This window comes from Syngnathus typhle, linkage group LG8 (assembly GCF_033458585.1).
Source record: "Syngnathus typhle isolate RoL2023-S1 ecotype Sweden linkage group LG8, RoL_Styp_1.0, whole genome shotgun sequence".
NCBI lineage: Eukaryota > Metazoa > Chordata > Actinopteri > Syngnathiformes > Syngnathidae > Syngnathus > Syngnathus typhle.
The window spans coordinates 7,999,348-8,019,182 of NC_083745.1; the positions used below are offsets into that span (position 1 = coordinate 7,999,348).

General features: G+C 42.5%; 3 protein-coding genes across 7 annotated transcripts in view; 2 read left to right on the forward strand and 1 right to left on the reverse strand.

Annotated features, from left to right (window-relative positions):
- Positions 1-372: 372 nt before the first annotated feature.
- Positions 373-4,432, forward strand: LOC133157920 (zinc transporter ZIP9). Its single transcript, XM_061284588.1, has 7 exons — positions 373-684; positions 848-962; positions 1,034-1,162; positions 1,406-1,468; positions 2,008-2,093; positions 3,063-3,197; positions 3,284-4,432. Exons 1-7 carry the CDS (start codon positions 589-591, stop codon positions 3,509-3,511), a joined length of 852 nt encoding a protein of 283 aa, XP_061140572.1. The 5' UTR covers positions 373-588; the 3' UTR covers positions 3,512-4,432.
- A 263-nt stretch (positions 4,433-4,695) lies between these two features.
- Positions 4,696-6,393, reverse strand: LOC133157917 (coiled-coil domain-containing protein 177). The gene has a single exon (XM_061284581.1). The coding sequence runs from the start codon at positions 6,391-6,393 to the stop codon at positions 4,696-4,698; it is 1,698 nt and encodes a 565-aa protein (XP_061140565.1).
- Positions 6,394-8,185: 1,792 nt separating this feature from the next.
- Positions 8,186-19,835, forward strand: part of tacc2 (transforming, acidic coiled-coil containing protein 2) — a 31,321-nt gene continuing 19,671 nt past the window's right edge. For 3 of the 5 annotated variants that reach the window (XM_061284569.1, XM_061284570.1, XM_061284572.1), the window contains exons 1-6: positions 8,186-8,275; positions 9,445-9,576; positions 10,189-10,257; positions 12,991-13,181; positions 13,564-13,668; positions 14,444-19,444. In XM_061284569.1, coding sequence (XP_061140553.1) covers positions 9,544-9,576; positions 10,189-10,257; positions 12,991-13,181; positions 13,564-13,668; positions 14,444-19,444 — 5,399 coding nt within the window. In that variant the 5' untranslated portion in view covers positions 8,186-8,275; positions 9,445-9,543. Of the gene's footprint in view, positions 8,276-9,444; positions 9,577-10,188; positions 10,258-10,930; positions 11,133-12,990; positions 13,182-13,563; positions 13,669-14,443; positions 19,445-19,835 lie in introns of those variants that run through there. The other 2 variants (XM_061284571.1, XM_061284573.1) reach the window with 2 other exon arrangements.

A 19,835-nucleotide genomic window follows, 5' to 3' on the forward strand; every position in this document is an offset into this window, starting at 1 on the left:
AAGAAATATTGTAATGCAGCCTTTACAAATGAACAATAATTAATTTTATTTTATATAATTTTTCAGTTTTCCAAGTTAATAGTTAATAGTAACAAATAGTTTTAAACACGATTATTTATTTTGATTACCTCTGCAGAAAACCGTTTTCAAGGTTTTTTTTTTCTTTCTCCAATAGAATACTATAGAAGGTGATGCACATATGCTTCATATTTTCAAACACAATCACGTAACCAGCAAGAGCACACACAAAAACACAAACAAATTTTGCTTTGTCGTTGGAGGACAAATCGAGTACTATATTTTAGCTGTACCTTAACTAGTGCAAATTGTAACGTTAAATGCATTCCAAGATGCGTTCTCGAAAGGGTTAAAAAAAAAATGTTTTCATCCCGTGCTACTGCAGCCGGCTCAGCAGTAGCAGGGCGGTCACAGACGGAGTCTCGACGTGGAAGATGAAAATAGAAGAAAAACGTGTTTTATAACAAATGATGGACCCGTGAACGCACGTCGTCGTGTCAAATGATGCAAGACAAAAATCTAGGACACTGCTCGTGACAAAAATACCCCTCTTAAAATCAAGTCGACGAAATGGACGGAGGGTTGAGCATTACTTTAATATCAGTTGCAATGTTTGTCGGTTCTTTCTTACTCGGATTCATCCCTCTGTTGTTTCGACTTTCGGAGGTAAGTCACGCTACAAAAAAGACGCATTTTCCCAGTTTTTTTTTGCTAGTACGGCGACAAAACAAACGTGTGTTGACTTGTGTCCTTATATGGACATTCGGGTCAAAATTGTCCCTTTTCGTGGCTTTAAAGTTAAAAATACGCTTGTGTTTTTTTTTTGCAGAGAAGCCTGCACTTTGTCTCCATTCTGGGTGCAGGCTTCTTGTGTGGAACAGCCCTTGCAATCACTATCCCTGAAGGAGTGGGCTTAATGCAACAGTCCTGGACACACCACAATGGTTATTATCATCTAATACGGCCCATGTCTTTTCATGCATATGGCTTTATTTGGTATCTCTATCTTCTGCAGCTTCTGCTCTGAACAAAACCTCCAGAGAAAGCTCCCCCTCACCTCAGCTGTATATAGGATTGTCTTTGACGTTGGGCTTCACCTTCATGTTTGTGGTGGATCAGCTGGCGAGTTACTTTGCCATGTGTGGTAAGTTGACATTTGAATTTGGCAGAATTCAGTGGCGGCAAATATGGGGACGAACCTGACTTGATCCACCTTGCAACTGTAACGTGCATAGTACACGGCTGTTCAGAATCACTAGTGACTTTATGAATGTAATTCACCACTTTGCCTTCATCATACTCAGATTTTAGGTTTTAAATGCAGGTCACTGTGTGACTTGCATGTCATTGGCACAATCACCATATTGAATGTATTTTGTCATTTCAGGACAGACAAATCCCAACAGCGACGCCATCACAGCCACACTGGGGCTGGTTATTCATGCCGCAGGTAAAACAGCAATATTAACATTTGTTTGCCTCTGACACATCTCACATTTCAGTACACGAGGGCAAAGGGCCATCACAAAGTAATGACCTCATGCGAGTCACTACGTGTACTTTTTGTGCTCTCGTAAACCTTTGCGGTGAGTCTCAACTGGTGAGTCGCACGTTAAAAAGCGGTCGTAAAATATTACCGCGTTTCCAACAGCACCGACCGACATGTAATGTTTTGAGGGAATGTGTAGCATGCAATTGAAGTCATTTTGTACTAGAGATCGTCTGTTAAAGGCTATACTTAAGGTAAATATAGACACAAATTATGGACTGGTGGATTCTGTCTTCCATATTGATTTGTATAATGTGGACACCGCTTTTATAGTTTCACAAAGAGACAGATAGAAGTTTCACATGGTTGTTTAATTTCATGCCTCAGGTTTGATATCCAGCACAAACAGAACTAAGTAAATAAACTTAGAATAAATGTTGGCCTTGGCGGTCAGCACCCTCTGAACGTTTGCTGCTTTTTGTGTTTTCCATTACAAATAGCTGATGGATTCGCTTTGGGTGCAGTGGTAGCCACGGGCCAGGTGACAGTGCAAGTCATTGTGTTTTTAGCTGTGATTCTACACAAGGTGAGATTATCACAATGAAAATGTATGCAGCATTCAGGACTGTTGTGGAATTGTACAACAATCCCACTCGTAGCGAGCTCACAAGGTTCAATTCTTAAATCCTCGAGTGACAGTTAAACAACAGCTTTGTTTGAGGAAAGTAGTCAAACCTGATTTTACTTAATGTTTGGTTTGACCTTGTGAACCAAACGTCATGATGAGATTATATATACGAACACAAATATATACTTCTTTGCATAACTTGTAACGAATGCTTCATGGCTGAAGTTATTAAAAATAAGTTGTTAAAAATATATAAAGCCGACATAGTCCTTTGGTGCAACTTTGTGGACTGCCATTGTTCTGTGGTGTCACATAACTGCACCTTCGGGTAGTCAAGGAAGCCCATTTTGCCTCGCGCTTGTTAGAAGTTTCTTGTCAGAGACTTTACAACATCGTGGAATGCAGCCTAACAAAGACTCCATTTTCATGTACATTTCAAGTGACACTCGAAATATGAATGCATGAAATCAGCTTGCATGTGAAAAGCTCCATAAGCGTCGAGTCGACAGAGTGTAGCGAGAACACGCAAGTAAATACGTACATAACAGTGACAGACATAAAACAATATGCAATGTTTAGTGGGTCTGATATTTACTGTTGTTTGTTGGCAATTATTTTGCTAATTTAAAGTTTATGCTATAGTTTAGATTTACTGAGTTAACGCCACCATTGGTACAAACAAAGATCTAAAGTCAGGATCTATCAATTCAACATGACACGCTTACTACTTTCCTATTAGCTAGTACTTTGGTGCTATGTTGTATGATGTTATAGAAAAAGCACAAAATACATTAATAGGTATGTTTTTTTTTGTCTTCTCTTCAATAAATAGCTAACAAAAAATGCCAACATGTGAATAGTGAACTGTGAGCAGACATGGCTGTATTTCAATTACATTGACAGAAAATATTCACCCTTGTCTATTAGGCTCCTGCAGCTTTTGGTTTAGTTGCCTTTCTGATACATGCGGGACTGGAAAAGAAGTCCATCCAAGGACATTTGTTGGCCTTCTCAGCTGCAGCACCAATTGTTGCCATTGCGACATACTTCATACTGCACGCGGTAATAGAGCCCAAACCAGTTCTTCTCCCTCTGACATTCTACAACAGACTGCTACATTGATTGGAAATGTGTTTTGTTGCCAACAGACTTGCTCGTCATCTCAAAACCAGCTCAGTGCAACGGGTGTCGGTATGCTTTTCTCGGGTGGGACCTTCCTCTTTGTGGCCACGGTGCACGTTCTTCCCGACATCATCAGCGGTAACAGTCACAGTCAGCCCAAGCAGCAGAGCCACTTAGGCCTTAAGGAGAGCGTCACTCTTGTTCTCGGAGTTGGCCTTCCTGTGTTGCTGGCTGTGGGGCTTCACGATGACTGAGGAGGAAGGACTCTATAGTCGAACCTGAGCATTTGTATAGTTAGAAATGACTCAGAATGTGAATCTTGACTGAAGCTGTCACCAAACTGACATGCCAGAAATCAAAGACTGCATTTCAGGATATCACATCTATCCTGAGAATGTAAAGGGTAAGAATCTGGATGCTGGTCACATGCATGATTTTTGTCTTGGGGACAAATGGGTTAATGTACCACCAGATGGCGCTAATGACTGACAAAATGTGGATTCATTCTTAAAGTCACTGGCGGAGCTAGTTTTTTTTTTTTTTTTATTGGGTGGGGGCTGTAGCTGGCCCATGGATATCTCAGGTGGTCTGCAAAGCAAATAAAAATAAAAAAACGCTGATAAAGATTCATCATATGTTCCGCACGGGGACGTGGACATGATGAAAAAAAAATCAGAAAAGACCCAAAAGTTGATTATGTGGTGTCTGACTTCTGGGGGTCCAATCATATTTAACAGGGGTCGGGGGGCATTGCCAACCCTGCACCCCTCTAGCTCCGCCATTGCCTAAGGTACATTAATAAAAAAGTCCAAAATTTAAATAGAGCACCCCAGACATTACTGCAAAGAGATTTATGGTTACTTGCTCTGTAGCCCTGCCAATTATTTTCACTACATTATTGTAGGTGCTTTGAGGCACTGCTATGACATCAGGTTTTATCTGTCCATAACCACACTGTCTGTAAGCACAATTTATTTTTAAATTGTCCAATCAAAACCCTTTATGAACAAGTTGCACTTTTTCATCGAGTTTGAAATAACAAAAGATCTGTAGAAAAATATTTTTGATGCTTACCAGCACATTTGTGTAAATGTAACTTCAACATTGCTATCCCACGTGGCACAATGATGTAACAGTTTGTATCCAAGTATGAGTAAAGCATGAGGAAACGTTTACATTTTTGCATTTGATTTATTAAAAAAAAAAAAAAAAAAAGGCCGCATATTAGAATGTAATAATCGTACACACCACATTGCAGGAACTAGCGCGAATGACAGCAAACCAGAAAGATTTGACAATTATAGAAACAGCATTTCCTGTAATTATCCTTTCCTGTAGTAACATAACTGTCACTGACAGAAGATGGATGTGGTTAAAAATACACTACAGTGGAAAACCTAGCAAGTTGGATTTTGCTAGCGTGTGTGAAGATGTCATTTCAGAGGTTCATGCGACTGATGGAGGCGGCCAGCTGAGCTTCCTGAGCCATCTGAGCAAACGAGCGACTTTGTGTCTGCTGCCTCGTTCGCTCCCTCAACTGAAACGACGCCATGGCCTGCTTGTGCGCTTCCTGCCGTGCGTGTTCGCGCTCTCGGAGCAGCCTCTCACTCCTCCTCTCCTTGATGGCGACGCTGCTCTCCCTGACCTTTCTCACCGCTTCCTCCTCTCTCTGCAGGCTCTCTTGTAGTCGTCGGTGACGCAGCCGCCTGAGTTTGTTGTGCTGATGCGTTTGCTGAGCTCTTTTCCTTTGCTGCGCCCACGTGTGCTCAGTGGCTCTCTGCACGCGCTGCTGACTCAGCTGGACCAGGAGATGTTTGTGCGTGTGCTGCTGGATGCTGTGCAGCTTGGCCCTGAGTTGCGTCCTCAGCATCTGCTTCTCCTCCCGGGCAGCCCGTTCCTGCAGCTCCAGCAGCCGAGTCTCCACGTCACGAGCGTGTTTCACACGTAAACGCCGCATCTTCCTATCAAGTGCATCCCTCAGACGTGTCTCCTCATCCTCCATCTGTTTTTCCACTTGCTGTTTTAGGAGGATGTGGTGTCGCAGCTCCTTTCTGTTTTCCTGCTGGAGACGCTTCTTCTCCTTCTTCTCCAGCCGCAATTTTCTCCTCCTTGCTCTCTGCTCCCTCTCCATAGCGGCCTGTCTTTCCTTGTCTCGCTGCCTTTTGTCCACCTTCTCCATTTCTTTCAGCATGTTCTCCTGGCAGAATCTCCTCACCTGTGCATCCTTTTGCGCAGCTTCCATCTGTCCTCTCCGCTGTGCCTCCACCTGCTCCTTCAGCCTCTTCCATCGCTCCTCTTGCAGCATCACCTCCCTTTTGAGCTGTTTTGCTCTCTCTTCTTCCCGACGTGCTCTCAGCCTCCTGCGGGCCTCCAGCTCCTCATGCCAGCATTGCACACTCTGCATCAGCTTCTGCATCCTCCTTTTCTCTGCCTGCGCCTGCCGGACCTCCTCCTGCCTGCGGGCCTCCTCTCGCTCCTCGTCCCTCCACTGCCTATGACTGAGGCGGTCCTCCTCTTCCTGGTGTTTTATCAGCATGAGAGCTGCAATCTTGCGGTCGGTCTGCGATATTGGCACACGCATTTCCCTCCGAATGTCTTCAGTGAGCCTTTGTAGTTTTATTTGGATATCCGGATAGTGTCTGAGGTCACCTAGGCTGCAGATTGTGTTCCTGTCTGGTTCTCCTGCAGCAGAGCAGGATGTCTTACTCACACATTTGTGCCTAATACAGAGATCTGCATATGGAATAGGAGCTGTTGTCTTATCAATAATGATGTCATCCTTTAGCTTGGTGTCATGTCTCGTCTCCCGGCTTGAGATTTTCTTAGTGCTCGGCCACCTGGTAACCTGCCGGATAATCCGCTCCCTCTCATTTCGGCACATTTGCAGAAGCGTCCTTCTCTGCCTGTCATAGGATTCATGCATAACTTTGACTTCTTCTAAAGGCAAGTCACACTGCTCAGACAATAAGTCATTCAGCGATTTCATCAGAAGAGCAACAGGTTTGATGCCAAGTCGTGCACAGGACTCCAAGGAGCGAGGGCTTGTTAAAACATACCTGCTATTTTCTGCATCGACAGTGTCAAAGTTGTTCAGATCCAAGTGAAGTGGGGGTGTAGATGACCTCAGCTCCCCCATGTTGAAACAAAACCTACGCTACCTGACTGCAAAGGTGCACAGAAGAGCCTAAAAGTGTACTACGGCTCAGTCGGTTCTTTAGCGCGGCAGGGTCATGAAGGGATTAGTTAATCCATGTGACCAGTCTATCGCCTATCCTCAGAAATAAAATGAAAGAAATTCCTCTCATCACCTGGAATCAGCATTAGAAGAAAGAAAATATATTCAGTATGCAGCAATAATTTTGGCCTAAATTGTCACATTTGAGGAGAGCAATGTAGGGGTAAATTGCATTGAATGATTGAACACTTTGATACACTGAGTATTTAGAACAAAATTTATTTCAATTCAACTTCTAATATTTAATTTGAATGCCAACAGACTGTATGGACATCATGCACAAGCAATTGAAGCGATTTAAAAATGAATTGGGGGGAAAAAAATGATATCAATCTAGCGGAATTCTTATAATACAGTGATTAGCACAGAAAATACACGTATTAAAATAATATTGTACTTTTTGATATGCCCTTTACAAACAATTTTTAATGTATGAAACAAAATTAGCAAAACAAACAAAAAACTACGCACCTTTTTCAAATGCGAGCATCTGAAAGTGATTTGGGACCCTTGTGGTTGCCATGGCAAGGTAAACGTCATTACAGACGAGCGCATTTGTGGCTCTACAACTTTTATTACAGCGCCACCTACCGTCCATTTAATTTGTGGTTGACTGAGATATTTCCAAGTTTATAATGGGGCGACATGTGGAACACCTCAATGACCTGGAGGGACAGACTTTCAAAACCCTAACACTAGTTTGAATCCCTACTCTAAACTCCCAACCCAAGTTTGAAATACTGTCTGCTGCTTCTTGGAGCATTTAAAGGGACATGCACCCTTTATTCTGCTTACTCTGCCCCCCCCCCCCCCTTTAATTTGCCTCCACAGCCGTGCCACAGTGTGCCTCTCTTCATTTGATGCGAGGATTCGATGCACCCGAGGCTGAAAAGCATCACTTCCCATCTTCCGCTCATGGGAGGATTCCTTATGTAATATCGATTTATTTTTATTTTTATATACAACCATGGCTTGAAATAATGTCACAGATGCACCACAGGCAATGCAACATCGAGTCACTTCGATGCGCACGTTTTCAAAGCTCTTGCTGCCCTGGCAATGCTGAGGAGCGACGAGGATGCAGTTCTGCAGGAAGGTGCTTTGCAAGCCTTGTAGCGCCAGAGTCACTTCACCAGAAGAGGACATGGAATACAGGATGGGGGGCTGCATCGGAATTTCACCAAGACAGGTAAATTGCGGACAAAGCTGCTGTGTCAATATCTGTGAGAGAATAGATGGCAGTCATTTTAAAGTCAAAGAAAGAAGATGGTGAGTGAGGGAGATGGTGCTGCGGAGGACGATTCCATGTTTTTATGGCTTGCTTGGCAAATTGACACTCTTTTGTTAATAAAATAGATGTAATAGATAAATAGATAAAATAGATTGCCACTTTTGTGAAATTGTTCTGCATGTCATTATATGTCGCTGGCAAAGATAGAAGACGCACAGCGTGTTGTAAATAATATTCTTTTGCTGCAATTAGGTGAGATTGGATAATAATTTCCAGTGGTAAACCTTTCACCTCAGCTCCGGTTCTGTCCCCTCCCTCCCCTCGGACCCCATTACTCTCCTCCTTCGGTCCAGCATTCACCTCAGGCCACCCATCAACCCCCTTTAGCGCCTGCTCCCCACCTGCTCACCCCACGTGGGATGCAAAAATAGCATCAGAGAAACTGAGGCTCCACACAGGAGACGACAGAACTTTAGTCAGACTGTAAACAGACTTGGGAAGCTCGTGCAAGCTTGAAGGGGATTCAGGGGACATCATTTCTTCTTAACGACGGTGAGTAGCAAACTGCTGCTCTTTGGTCTCCGTGCTTTACACTTTAGGAAGTATGAGGAAGATATTAAGGTAAAATGTGGACTGATTTATCTCAGTTGTTGTCGATGCAATGGGAATTTAATTTCATTTTATTACTACCATGCATAATGTTTATTATTACGCTTATAAACAATATTGTACTTTGAGAATATTGTTATAAATAGAAGTGTTTAGAGGTACACAAGTGAAGGGCTAACATACAGGACAGTAAATGCCATGTTTGGAGTTCATCTCGAATGGTCAGTTATGACAGCGGCCATCATCCGATATATAACTGTTGTGCTTTTCGTCGTGGAAAAAAAGCTGTGAAATGCAACCACTACTTAAAGTGCGAACACAATTACGTTGCCGTGGCGGCTGAAATTACACCCCTTTTATCCAAATAGCAAGCAGGCTAGAGCGGAGAAGTGTTGCCACGCCACAGAATAAACACACTTTATAACTGTGTAATGTTCCTATTAATAATAATAATATGCACTCACTACCATCTAAAGGCCCAAATACAATATAATAAAATTTAGACAAATGCAGTATCTCAGGGAATTTGGCCAAGGTCAATGAGGCTCCTTTCTGACAGTTAACAAGAAAAATATTCAGTAATATGTCAGTGATTCTATAAAAGGAAATATTGTCGTCACTGCTATAGCATTAGCTCCCATGAGATTGTGCTTTTGTTATACTTCTAATTATGAAGCGTTCACAAAACTGGGAGGAAACAGTCATAAGGCATTGTATCTATTTATAAAATGTAGCATATCCAGGTCAATGCTTTCTAATTGTGCATGCGCACTTTTAAGTACTAGTATCAGCCGTGCGCAAATAAGCCTCCCTGCGGGGCTACAGAGTTGCAATACAGAATACTGACCAAGCCAATATTCTTGCACACATACACATACTCACTTAGTCAAGGCATTTTATTTTTAATGCAGTGCAGAAGAACTCTCCTCAATGTATGTTTTTGTATAATTGCACATGTTCCTCTGGCTTCCAGATTGTACTGAGGGTTGTTAAGGTTGCACTTTGCCCTGAGCTAGTAGTCGGCTCCATCCCAATTTTCTAATCTCTAAAACTACATGTGCATTCATTCACACATTCCATTCTCTGTCTACTGCTCTAATCCTGTGGAAAAGGCGTTCACTGAGGGACCTCAGCTCGTCTGCACGTTTTGTCTCGCTGTGTTGAGCCTGAGAAGGCCCGGAGGGTCCTTGTGTCGCTCGGCCTGATGAGACATGGGGAACGAGAGCAGCACGACTGAGGCTTTGGTAAGACACACGCAAGAGATGCGTTTGCTGTCATGCTTAGCACTACTCCCTCTAATACTACCAATACAAATACTACGAGTCCTACGAGTAATACCAATAATTCTACTACCACTACCCCCACTTCAGAAAACTTTAACTTGAGCCTACTTCTACGACTAATAATAGTAATAATGATGCAAATTCCATTATATCTTCTACTATTAAGTTACTCTTTAATACTCCAACATTAATACTATTGCAAATGAAAGCAAAAGATTTTGTGCCTTTGTGAAGTATCAATTTGTTAAATGTCGGTAGATATTTCAAGACTAAATTTACTGTCGTACTCCTATGTGTTTTGTCACGCTGCTTTGGAAGGATGCATAATTGTAGCTAAAGAAACGTACCCACATGTGACTCAAACCCTGCAATTGGAATTCTGGATTATCCTGATGAGATTAATGCAAACGGGCCTCTTAAACACTCGAGGGCCCCACACAATTGTATTTTACATGGTGTGCTAGGGAAAACAAGAATGCATACTTTTACTAATAAACTTGACTTGACTAATAATGTCAGCAGAGCTTCCTCTCCTCCCAAAAATCTTGAACCACACTAATTTTGTACTTTCAGCCAGAAGAGGGCACTCCTGAACATGTTGTTCTGTTTCCACCCCAAGAAAATCACAGCGAACCCTTGCAGGTACTAAAATAAAAAGCATGGGGGTTTTGTGTTGAGTGAAGATACTTCATCAGCTTTGCTTGCAGAGGTACAAAATAAAAGTTCCCAAAAGTACTCTCTCAAAAATAATGCTGTTTCATGCTTCAGAAATTTCGGCCTGCGTCAAGTAAAATATGTCAAACGTTAAATAATCTGCGATTTGCTCCTTCAGTAATATTTTTTTTTTCATGCTGTCACAATGATAAAAATGATAATAGTTGAATAGTATAAATGTATTTAATTAATTTACCTGAGAATCCCCAATGACGCGTTTTAGTGTATTGATTAGGGAAATGGTGTTGTCGTGATGTCACGTTCAAACAAAGCCAATTAGGACATGAGATAATGGACCTAAATTATCGTGTGTGTGTGAGTGTGTGTACTAAAAGCATCTTGCAGTGCAACTTGATCCTCTCCTGGGGGGGCTGGGGGCGGGCACCACAGGTTTGCCCCTTGGCCTAATTCCCAATATTCACCTGCAGAACCTCTCATAGTTTGTCAGACAGTGCATGACAAACTGCAGCAAGGGAGGATGGGGGGGAGGAGAAACAGAAGTGGGAGAAGGAGGGAGGAGGAAGAGTGCTCAGTTGGAAGGGGGAGGAGAGTTCCCGGCCCTCCCCTGTTGTCAGCCAAGTGATTCAGCAGCAGGGTTGAGGAGGCGCACTGGAAATTTAGAAGGGAGGAGGCGGGCAGAAAATAAGAGAAGGAGGAGCTGGTGTTTTCCAAAAGACCGAGTCAAGGAGAGAAAAAGGAGAGCGGCTGCATGTGTTGCAGTATGTTTGTGTCTTCCAAAACAGAAGCGGCATGAGTACAGTGTGTACATTATAGAGACAGAGCGGAATCCTGCAAATTATTGAGTAAGTACATCATCAAACTTTTCACTTTAATGGGTTCTATTTTCAAGGATCTGTTTGCGTCTAGTGCGCAAATAAAGGCCTGTTTTTACTAAGGTCACATGTGAAACATGACATTTGTTTACACAGTGCCAATGACATATTGCGTTGTTATTTGCTTTCAGTTTGGTTCAAATGAAATGTTTTGTTGTTTGTGTGTTTAGGATTATCTCAACAAGCAATTAAATAGTTTCATCCAGTACTGTAGATGGAATTAAAGGGCTGTTTGTGTTGCAGTCACCTTGTCTGTGCCTTTCATAGTGCTGAGTGGACAGTTACAACTTGTGACATTAGCTGCTCTTCTGTAAGACTGATGAGACTTTAAGTCGCATCAGCAACGCAAACTCACCGGACGTGTTATTGGGTGCCATATTTAGAAATCTACCTTAGCCTCGGTTTTTAATCATGTAGTTTTAGGCTGTTGTGTGCACTGCTGGTTCTCATAAGTAGTAGTTTCTAATCAACTCTGTTGGGTGCAGGAAAACAGTACAAGTAGTCAATAGATGGTTGATGGACGATCATAATTAAAAATGTAAAATTCTGACATGCAGTTTTGTAATCAGACATAACTTGGCACAAACAGAATTAATTATGGTCAGGTGACGCTAGTCGCCTCACCACACCTTAACCGAAATGCATATTTGCATTTGTTGACTTCAACGCCACCTCAGAGATGGCAACGTGATGAAGGTGAGAGACCTTTGTGTACCTGAAACACAGGTTGTTTACATCACACATTACCAAGTGTTGTACTTGTGTCATTTAGATAGCTGCTGGTAGTGTAAATAGTCACTCCAGCAATTTCCTCAAAATAAAAACATTAAAGGTAAAAAAAATCTCGTCAACTCTGGGATTTTCCACTAAATGTGACTTCTACTCTTAAAACAATAAATTTGCCACGATGACAAGTGTTTTTCCACTCGTGGATAAAACAGGGTGCTGTAATTATGTCACTTTTGTTTGATTAAAGTACTCGTTTAAATGTCATGTTGACTTCAATAGAGGTGTGGTGCTTTTCTTTTTTTTTTTTTTAATAAAAGCAAACTGGGAAGGTGTAGTGGACTATCAGTTACTGGTAAATACTAGCTGTACATCTCTGCAGGCGATACACACAAGGCTTTATTGTGTTTCCTAACACATGGGTGGAGTAATTTGCTCATCTTTGTTTGCATTGAAGCTGCTGCAGGTGTTTGTTCTTTTTCTGCAAGATGCAAACACGTTAAAGGGATTTGGCACAGATGTAAACAGGGATGGTCCATTTATAGAGCAGAATAACACTTCTGTCATTATTTAGACTTTAGTGGTCAAAAAGATTGTCAGGACATGATGATGTTGTTTTTGCCTTATCATCAGTTTTAACAGATGAACTTGATCAAATGAAGTTTATTTACATGCGGTGGGTTAAAAAAACACACACACACACACACCCTGCATCTGTAGGGGGAGCCCCAGAACATAGTTTTTCAGGTGTATTGCTTTACACAAAAGGTGACATAATATTTGGTTGCCTTGTTCAAGTGAAACCATACACATGATTTAAAATGAGTATCACTCTTTTATGATGGTGATACTCTCAGCCCTTACATTATTTATTAACGAATTTATTTCTTCAAATGAGAGCAACTTAGCAGTGTCTTAGAACATTTCGGTAAATGCATGAAAAATGCATTTCCACAGTTTTTCTGTGAATAGCTAGAGATAGTCTCCACACAAAAAAATGTCAATAGGTGAATTTGTGAGTATTAAAACAACCAAACCCCGAGGAATGCTGTCTTATACCTGTGTTCGTAGCTCTTCATTAGTCCATTTTTCTCCCTTACAGCCTGAAACGCAGAAGAATGCTGATGTGCTGCCCCAGCCAGTGCTCCTAGATGTTCCGGTCATCGCCGGTTTGGAAGAGAGCGGGGATACGGCAGAAGCCCCGGCGGAGCAAGAGGAACTGGAGTTTCCCCACGACCTGCTGCCCAGTCTAGATTTTAGCAGTGACCTTAACATTTGGGAGTCCTCACTCGGGTGAGTGCAAAATGGAAAATAATGTTTATGCAGGTTACACTTTCATGATCACATTTACACTGTAAAAGTTTATTAGAAAAAAAAAACCCTCTTGTAACATATTTGGGCCTCTTTTCCAAATTTGGATAATTAGGATAAAATTACATCAGCACTCATACACATTCTGTATCATCTAAACAAATGACTCACACCAGCTCTCCTAATTTGCATAACCATACATAAATCCAAGTAACAATCATATAAAATGAAAACTTCCTCCGCTATATAATTTATATGTGGGTGCAGATCTGTACCTCATATCAAGTAAAGGTCACAAGGCCTTTCTTTCTTTTCCCCTCTGTATGAACATGTATGAGCGCATGTCCCGGGCTTGTGTTGACAGGCTTCAGACTAGCAAAGCAGGAACTGCATATGAGCAGGTGAACCCCCTGCTGGCTGGCTTGCAACATCACATGGAAGTCAGTCCTCTGGTAGTTCTAGATAGCAGGTATTGATTGGACTTGGGTGATGAATAATATAATCAGAGTGCATGGAGTGTTGCAAGATAACAATGCAATGTTATGTTTATGCTTGGATATAATGGTCTTTGCTGTATGGCATTTGTTCCGTCAAATGAGTCTCCTTGATGCTTGTGGTGAATTAATATTAATTTGAACGAAAAGAAGTAGCCGTACCATCATAACAACAATCACTGTTAAATTAATTGGTGTCAATAAAGAAAAAGATTATTATAGATATAAGGTCTGAATATTTGATAAAACTATTTTTTTAATTGTGTGAATGTACCTAATGTTGCTTCCAGTGAGTTTATTCATTATGGTCATGATAAAGAGAAAGGTACCTTATCTGTCAAATGGATCTCTGCCAAAATACAGAGATTCAGATGATCCCACAACATTGTGTAGAATGGCTTAACCGGGTTCCGCTGTGGTCTAACTGTTGTATTATTCAGCTTAGTGTTTTGTTTTGCAGTGTCATTGCGTTCATCAGTGATTGATTTGTGCACCCTTAGTCATTTTCACCCTGTAACATTTAAATATAAAAAAATTTCATATCTAGAATGAAGTGCTGTTATTTATTGGCAACCAACTGTTTTGAAACAGCTGGTGGTAGGCACTAATGTTGCATTGTGCGTGCACGTGTGAGTGCAATGCTTGAGACTTGTCGACCACAAACGGAGTTGTGTGGCATCATGGAATGAGCAGCTGCGTGTCTGAAAGTCCACACTCTTAACTATGTCACCCTACCCTCGTTCGTCTCAGGCCTAATGGCGACGACCCACTCCTCGCAGATGCCCCACCGTCACCTGAACCCATTGCCACACCTCACCCAGATGGCCAACACTTGACCCTTCCTTCATGTGCGCTTCTCGACCAGGAGCTTCTGGAAGCCTTTCAGGAATGTGAGGAACAAATGGCCTCACTGAGCGGTTCTCATCTCAAAGAGCCCATCAGCACCAAGCATGAAAAAGTTGAAGAAGGGGATAGGAAAACTGGAGAAGCAACGATTACAATGTGTGCTGAGTCATCATCACTGCCTCAAGTTGCAGACCAGTCTGGACATAGTAACAGCGAGTTTATAAACAGAAATCCACATGGAAACAGTGAGACAGGGAGCAGCCAGATGGATACAGTTATGTTTAGTTTCAGGGACTACATACTTGGAATAGAAAACCCTGAACCAGAAGAGGCAACAAAAGAGTATGATGATTGTAACAGACTCACCGGAGATGTTAACACAAAGGATTTTAATAGCGACATTGTGGAGGAAGACCTAGATAGAAATGAAGAGTGTGTCCAAATAAATACTGCAAAACAGATTCCTACATGTACTTTAAATCCAAGTAACTTGGACAAAAATATATTGGAGGAATTGCAGACAAAGCATGCAAGATCAGACAATCCCAGTCATGGTGATGATGACACACAAATGATTTCTTCAAGCGATGCACTGGATGATCCTGCACACAATAAAAGGATGAAAAAGAAAGACAAAAAGAAGCACAAGAAAAAGAAAAGGACTGAAGTGGAGGATAGGACGCCAGGACAAGCCGGGAAGGGATTAGAGGCGGTTCCACTTATAAATACAGGGAATCACTGTCAATCTGAACCAATTGCATCTTCAGTGCCATCCAGAGAGACTATGATGTTTGGATCACAGCCTCATGATGGCTTTTGTCGCAAGGGAACACCAAGCCCCTCCCAGTCATCTACTCATAGCCAACAGGGTCATTTTATTGACTTGGCCGGTTCTGCATCCAATTCTGTTCTTTCACATGCTAATCAACCTGACAACATAAATGTAATGGATGCGCAGTGTGACAAAATGAACAACACTGGCAATATTCCACAGAGCGCACAACATAAAGTCATTGATAAGCTTGTCCAAGCTAGCGCTGATAAGGCTTCAGAAAATCAATCACGTGAGGATATCGTTTGCACTGAAGCACAGATACAGAAAACGGAGAGCTCATCTTATGTGGGAGAGCGTTGCGTGGAGAGAGCCATTGAAGATGCTTTAGTGGAGGCTGCTGCGTTGCCACTGACAACACCCACGATGCGAGAAGTGATAAAAAGTGAGGGGGAAAGCGTGAGCTGTGATTCATGGGAGGGAGTAGCTACAAAAGCTATCGCAGGCATTGGGAAAGCAGAAGCAGAAAGACACCCGGAGGGAAACGAAGAAATTAAGATACTCTTGGATAATAGTGTTCAGCTTTCATCTGTCTGTTGCTCACTTAGTTTCCCTGCTAGTGAGGAAAGCAGCAGCAGCAGCGAAATGCCACACACTTCGGCTGAGAGTTGCTCAAAAGGACAGATGGAGACAGAGGCAGCGATTTCTCCGGCAGAAGAGGGCGACGGAGAAAAGGAGCCACTCGGGTTAGAAGGCAATTTTATTCATCTTCCCCATGGGATAGTTGCTAGTGCTGATCATCTGAATGATAGCGCTGCAGGACCGGAGGGAGCAGGAGTGGCTGTGTGCAGTTTATTCAGCCTTCCAGAGGGGGCTGCTAGAGAAGCTGAGAAAAAGCCGTGTCCACCCAATGATGTTGCAGTGTCATGTGTGAAGTCACCGAGAAGCGGTGAGACGGACATTACCGGCACAGACAGCCTGTGCACGAAGGAGGAGCTCACTGCAGCATTTTCACCTTTGCCACTTTCTAACCAACAAAGCAAGACACAAAATGGAGCCAGCAGCCAGCACAATTTGAATTCTGAGGAGCCACCTTGTTCAGGAACAACTTGTGAGGCGTCGGCCATCACAGAGACCTCACTCACTTCTACCAGCAACGATCAACAGGTTCAACTTGAAAGAAGCACACCCGAATCCACGCCTACAGAGAAAGAAGTTGAGATTCAAGAGAACCCATCCGGTAGTGTGGGTAAGTCTACTCGTGATAAAATTGGAGGCAGCAACAGAGTTCGCTTTGTGGACAGTGTGAAAGAAGATCGGAGTGTCATGACAGAGGTGACGAACATGGCAACGCCGGCTTTGAAATATGCTTCTTTGCCTCCGTTGACGGTACATGAGAGTTTGTACCATCCAGTTGTTGAGGCCAGCTATATTTATCCAGACTTCCTGAGCTTAGAGAAGCCAGAAACCAGCTGTGATGTCACTTTTACCAAGGATGAAGCCACACCAATGTCCGAGAATGACGTTCTTTTGGATCCACAAGATAGCTCCAAGAATACGGAGAACAAGCCATCAGTTGAAGACAGAAAAAAGCCAACTGAGAGAAATCTTGATTGTGCAGAACATCGTGACTGTCTCGATAAAGCCATACTTCCTGCAGGTGCTGCTTCCGAACCAGCAAAAAGCGCTGAAGTGCCTATAGATCTCACCAAGAATGAAGTTAATAAATCAACAAAGGAGGAGCAAAGAGAAAAGTCAACCAGTGAACAACCAGATGAAAAAACGGATCCGACGTTAACGGCAAAAGATATAAACCCACTTGAGATAAAAAAGGACAGCAAGGAACCAATCAAGTGTGACATCACAGAGGGGATGAAAAATGAAGCCATTGTGGTCGAAGAAAGAGAAAGTTCAAATTCTGTCAATAATGCTGCCTTCAAGCCAACAGGAGATGTCTTCACGGAGTCTCCCGAGCTTTCCATCGATCTTGATAACATTTCTAATACTGAAACTGCAATGTTGACTCGCGCAGTCTCTCTTCAGACAAAATACAGAGACCTCAGTGGTGAGCCTCCTGCTGAGTTTGATCAACCGCCCTCTCACGCACTAGTTAGCACAGAGCCGAACAAATGTAGGAAAGACTCAAAGTCTGTGGCTCCTGCTGACCCAATAAAGGTTGAACCAGTAGTTTCAGAGATGATAGCCACTGGGCAGTCGATTCCTGTTCGCGATCAATGTCCCAGTAATTCCATGTCAATGCTGCAAGGTCTTTTGTCAAGTGACTCGGACGTTGTTGATGAGTTTGAAGTCTCTCCGTCTGAAGGAATTGATAATGCTAACGCTGAATATGACAGTACTAAGACATGTATGTCTTTAGAAGCTGATCAGGAACACGGAGGATCGAAAATGATACAGGAAGATTACAAAATGGCACCTTTGCAAGAGGAAAAACAACCAGAGTGTATAGTGGTAAATGATGACTCAATTAATAGAATTACAAAAGCAACACCTGACCTCATAAATGACATCTGCCCACTCAGCTCTAACAAGACCAGTGGGGAGTGCGAGGACACTGAACCCTGCCAACTCAAGGAGAAAAAGAACATGGATGAAAAAACGTCTGCGTCACTCGATGACAATCGAAAGGAAACAGAAGGCTGTGATGAACTGCAAATAGGAAATGTGACAACACAACAGAATCAAGAGTTGGATAAAGACACTCAAGAAGGAACTGGAGACCTGGAATGTAAATTTCACATCCAAGATACTGAATCAAATATGGTGAACAATTTGGAAGCAGAAATGCAAAATGATCTTTATGATGATTCTGATCAGTATTTGCATCAAACGATAGCAGAAACATTGAAGGCCAACAGGGACACATCAACAGATTTGAGTTCAAATCCTGAACTGAACTGTTTGGCTCAGCGACAGAAGCAACCGCAGCAAGATTTCACCTCCAATTATTCCACAGATGGATTGCCAGAAACATTTGAAGAAGGAGAAAGGACTAACAGCCAACTTAAGCCGATTCCAATGTCAATTTCTGTCGTGGCAGACCTAGCAGGAGGGGACAGTGAATCTTTTGAACCATCAGAAGGTCAGGGCGAGTTACCTAGAGAAGACAGCAGTATCACCAAACAAGTGGCGGGAGAGAAAGTTGAAAAGAAGGAATCACAGATAAATTCAGGAGTTGAAAGAATTGTTCCTCCCTCAGGAACAGATTCAATGCATCGCAATGAATTTCTGAATAGTACAGGTAAGACAGAAAGCGACCAATCAGAATCATTTGGAGAGCGACGAGGGAATCATCTGGCTTTCACTAGCAACGCTGTTTCTGCCGTATCTTTATTAGATGACTCGGGATTATCCGTTGCAGAAAAAGAAAGCCCAGATAGTCACGAACGTGACACAGATGTTAGTCCGAGTGAAAACAAAAATGCCAAGATACAAGGAAAAACATTCAGTCCTGTTGAAAAAGATCACAGTGTTATGAAAAGAAAACAGAGTCAAAGTGAGAAGTCTAATATCCCGGATACAATATGTGAGTCTCTTGAGTCGCAATGCTCCAATCAAAGTTCAGCCATACAAAATGGTTCAGTAACACAAACCCCCATAAAAGGACCTCATGTGGTGGAAGAGACTGCAGGGGAAAACAAGGAGGCTTTAGATGAAGAAAATGCACACTTCCCAGAAAAGGCAACATGTGAGTTTCAAGTTCTAGACAATAAAGCGACTAAGGAGAATGGACTTGTGGTTCCTCAAGATGAAGACCCGTCATCTGCTGAGCTTTTGAGAACAGTGGAAAAAGACAATGACACAAGGAGCAATCCACAAGCCATAGTTGCCACAGACACACCCAGTTTTTCATTACAGAGGGATAAAATCCTCTCTCAGGCAGTGCTCTCCCAAACTGAGGAATTTCCCAGTCACATCTGCCTGCCCACTCCACCGGCTGATGATGTGGTGCACCCTCCTGCCTTTTCACACGCGTGTGCAGACACAGTGGCCTCCCATGTGACAAACAATTCTGTTGGACTCACGACACAGAAACCAGACACAAACTGGATAACAGCTCTCAGAGAAGCTGCTTCCAATCCTCAGACTGAACAAGAGGGCACAGAAATTACAAGGTAAACGAAAGGGCATGCGGAGTTGAAATATGTTTATATTCCGCAAGGGACATGCATTATCTTTTGGCGATAAGTGAACAGAAATTTCTAATTACTATCAAAGATTTTATTTTTTGGTTTTTTTTTTTTTCTTCTCATTACTTAACTTAACCCCCCTGGAAAAAAAATCCAACACAAAATGAAGCACACCTAATGATTTCTGCACAATATAAAACAAATGTCTTCAGAGCTATTTGTTGCTTAAAATGTTTTTTGCAGTCTTGTGTAGCTGCACAACACATTAAACACGTGTGCAGAGTTTTATTGAAGAAAACAGGCTTCCAATGAATATGAATGAGGAGGTAAGTACACAGCTACACTTTGTGTTGACTGGAGCTGAGGTCAGATGTCG

Bases quoted from the DNA above. Each gene is read 5' to 3' on its own strand.
- LOC133157920 (XM_061284588.1), top strand. From the start codon at position 589: ATGGACGGAGGGTTGAGCATTACTTTAATATCAGTTGCAATGTTTGTC. The intron at 1,163-1,405 runs GTAAGTTGACAT...TTGTCATTTCAG, and splicing joins GAGTTACTTTGCCATGTGTG to GACAGACAAATCCCAACAGC. The intron at 2,094-3,062 runs GTGAGATTATCA...CTTGTCTATTAG, and splicing joins TAGCTGTGATTCTACACAAG to GCTCCTGCAGCTTTTGGTTT.
- LOC133157917 (XM_061284581.1), bottom strand. From the start codon at position 6,393: ATGGGGGAGCTGAGGTCATCTACACCCCCACTTCACTTGGATCTGAAC.